At 52.7% G+C, this 2991-nt stretch overlaps 1 protein-coding gene across 1 annotated transcript; it reads right to left on the bottom strand.

Annotated features, from left to right (window-relative positions):
* Positions 1-1834: 1834 nt before the first annotated feature.
* VDBG_01530 (hypothetical protein) lies at positions 1835-2991 on the bottom strand (the record flags this gene model as incomplete). Its single annotated transcript, XM_003007296.1, has 2 exons — positions 1835-2907; positions 2965-2991. The coding sequence occupies 2 exons, from the start codon at positions 2971-2973 to the stop codon at positions 2779-2781; spliced, it is 138 nt and encodes a 45-aa protein (XP_003007342.1).

A 2991-nucleotide genomic window follows, 5' to 3' on the forward strand; every position in this document is an offset into this window, starting at 1 on the left:
GGTGGTGGGATTCGAGACTGTAAGAAGGAGGGCGAGACATGGTCGCCACCGTTGGCTCTGATCATGGTCATAGTGACAGACATGCAGCCCTTGCTCCAGGGGACTCCGTGTCAAGCTCGAGCCCATCGTGTCTGCCTTGAAGACTGACTCGAGCCTGGCGGCGACACCGACACCCGAGGCATCGTGCCGGTGGAACAGAGTCAGACTTCAGTGTCGAGGTAAACAGGGCTGGGCTTGAGAGGCCGAGATCGTTGCGGAAAGAACTGAGCTTTCCTCGACGTTGACGCCGCGAAACATCTGCAGTGATATCGTCTCCCCCCTTTCCAGCCTCGACATCCTTCTCAAGCCTTGACTTGAGGGCAACATGCCGCCTAGGCGGCATGGCCTCAAAGAGAGACACCTTCGAAGCCGAGCCGTGACCGACATTGCCTCCCGAAAAAGCCTTTGAACTCGATATCGAAGACCGAGCCTTGCATACCGTGAACAGTACCGAGCAAATAGCCAGTCGAGCTCAACCTCTTTCATCATGGACAGCTCGAGGGCGACCTCATCAAACCCCAACTTCTGCCGGCTTCCTGTGATTTTGATATCAAGTCGAGGTCGAGCAGAAAAACCAATGCGTTTTGAACAGAGTTGCCGGTCGAAAATCAGGGCCCCTTAAGCTCGGCGTTGGAGATTTATACAAGATACTACATGTTGTTGTAGGAGTCTGCGGCTCGTCATGTGGCTGCTCCATGCATCTGGATACTCAGTTGCATGGTCTGCCAGGCGTCGGCTGCCAAACCCCGTGTCATCCTCCATAGGATTCTAGGCGTAGATGGTTAAGAAGGATACGCGTACCATCGTAGGTAGACTGGCATGGTCCTCATACAAAATCGGGCTATCAACGAAAGCCGGCGGTAGCAGAGCTGTATTCTTTAGAGCGAAGAGTTGTGTTCCCAGACCTCAACCAATTGTTCGATGCCCAAAGTAAGACTCTGCTTGAGCATCTAGGCACCATGCCAATATGCTTCCTGGGCTTGAGCGTTACAGTTGTTCTGAAGGCAGGCCACTCTCCCTTTCTCCGAGTTGGATCTGTACCTCTTGCCGTCGCAAGCTAGCTTTGGCAAGTAGCTCGTGAAAGCATATTTTATCGTTCGTAACCCTCAGAGGCGTGTCGAAGGACTGGAATGTCTCCTAGAGGACGACCACGGTGTTTGTGAGCCATAGAATGACGCGACGAGCGCACATGTGCTCCAGACTCATCCGCAGCTGCCAGATTTCCGCGACTAGTGTCCTATCTATCTGTGGTGATTCGTTGCAGGAGAGTCAGAGATATTCTAGGCGAAGACGAGAAGCTCAGCCCGTGTCGTGGTCCAGTAGGGGCCTACCTAGTCTCTTGCGCTGCCTACCAGTGCCTCATACCAGCGAAAGTTATCTGCGAAGGTCGACGGACGAACAAGTACGCAATCCGCTCTCGTGCGTCGGAGTGACAGAAAGCAAGAGCAGGGAGATCTGGCACCACCCGTGAGAGAGGGAGAGATTGAAGGCGACACATACAGCTGCAATGAATGTGCAAGAAGGATTGCAGAATGAGGATCTGGTAGACCGTACAGACTTGATTGATGGAAAAAGATGAGCATAGAATTAGCATGATCTAATATGCCAGAGAAGCAGCGTCGAAACATTGTTGTATTGTAGCCACTTGTTGCCCACTTGTTGCCATACTAAAATATAACGACGTTTTGAATTGGGCAAAATCATTATTTTCCGAGTGTCGACAGTGTATCTCGTCCCGCTGACAATGGCAGGTCAACAGCGTGGAAACAAGTTCACATCTACAAAGAGGGGAGGCGTGAGAGACCTTTCACTCAAACCCGTCCCAGCCAGACAGGCTCTGCGTCTGCCGCTTGGCATCTAGAGCACTGTCGAGAATACGGCGACTCACGAGCTACGAACTTGCACTTGTACATGGGCACACTCTCCAAAGATAATGACACTCACATGAGCTTAATGTGGCGTCCGAGAACGTTCGACGCTGAATCTTGGAGCAGTCAGGATCCGAATGTGTTACAGCATTACAGCTGGGAGGCAATCAAGGTGTGAACGGAACAAAGGTAGCGCTGCTGGCGGCTATGGCACGCTCCGAGCAGAGAGACTACCAAGGAATGCCCTTGATGGTGCACTTCTGTACGGGATCCTCGTTAGGTTGCTGTCTTCCCCTAGCATTTTGTGTCAGCCATGGTTCATCGAGACACAAATTCACAGGCAACTGGTGGCTAGAAACAGGACAAGGCCGCGAGGGCTGAATCAAACCTGCGGACGTCACCTCAAGACGGGTCAAAACCTTGTGACCCCTCTGCGCATGCGGGTTTCATGCTTGATGGCGATCCCGTGTCACTCTTGTCGGCACTTTATCGACAGCAACAGCTTGGCACCGTCACTCATGTCACGCGAGTCCCAAGTCCACCAAAGACCGTCAATGAAGCGAACGTCTGTCTGTCTGAGCAAGCAAGCCTTGACTGCATCATGTGCTCTCGACTCTCGAGCAACGACGGCCCCTGTGGCGTCGATTCGCCCGGATTGAGGTCCATCACAACTAGGAAAACAAAAAGCAAAATGGTCGCCGCAATGACGAGAGTGTCTACCACACCCGTTTTTTCTCGTTAGTCGTATCCGGGGCGAGTTGATGCCGCCCTTTTGTTCCGGTGTTGAAGGCTAACCAGCCATCGTCTCTGTAAGGATACGTATCCCCGTCCCATCGTACTGTTTGCCGAATATATACTTTTCGAACCCCGCTCATGCCGCGGCGGGGTCAGCAGTGGCCTCACCCGACACATGGGCTTCCGTCTCGTTGCTCGTAAGGCCCTTGCGTATTGCTAGGACGTTATCGACAATGACCGCATCTATGCCCTCCTTAACTTGGCGCTACAGCACAATTAGCACCCGATATTCGCCACACCCAACGCGCTGACATAAACTTACCTGGACCATGATCGAATCGTTATTCAA

This window comes from Verticillium alfalfae, genomic scaffold, assembly GCF_000150825.1.
Source record: "Verticillium alfalfae VaMs.102 supercont1.2 genomic scaffold, whole genome shotgun sequence".
Taxonomy (NCBI): Eukaryota; Fungi; Ascomycota; class Sordariomycetes; order Glomerellales; family Plectosphaerellaceae; genus Verticillium; species Verticillium alfalfae.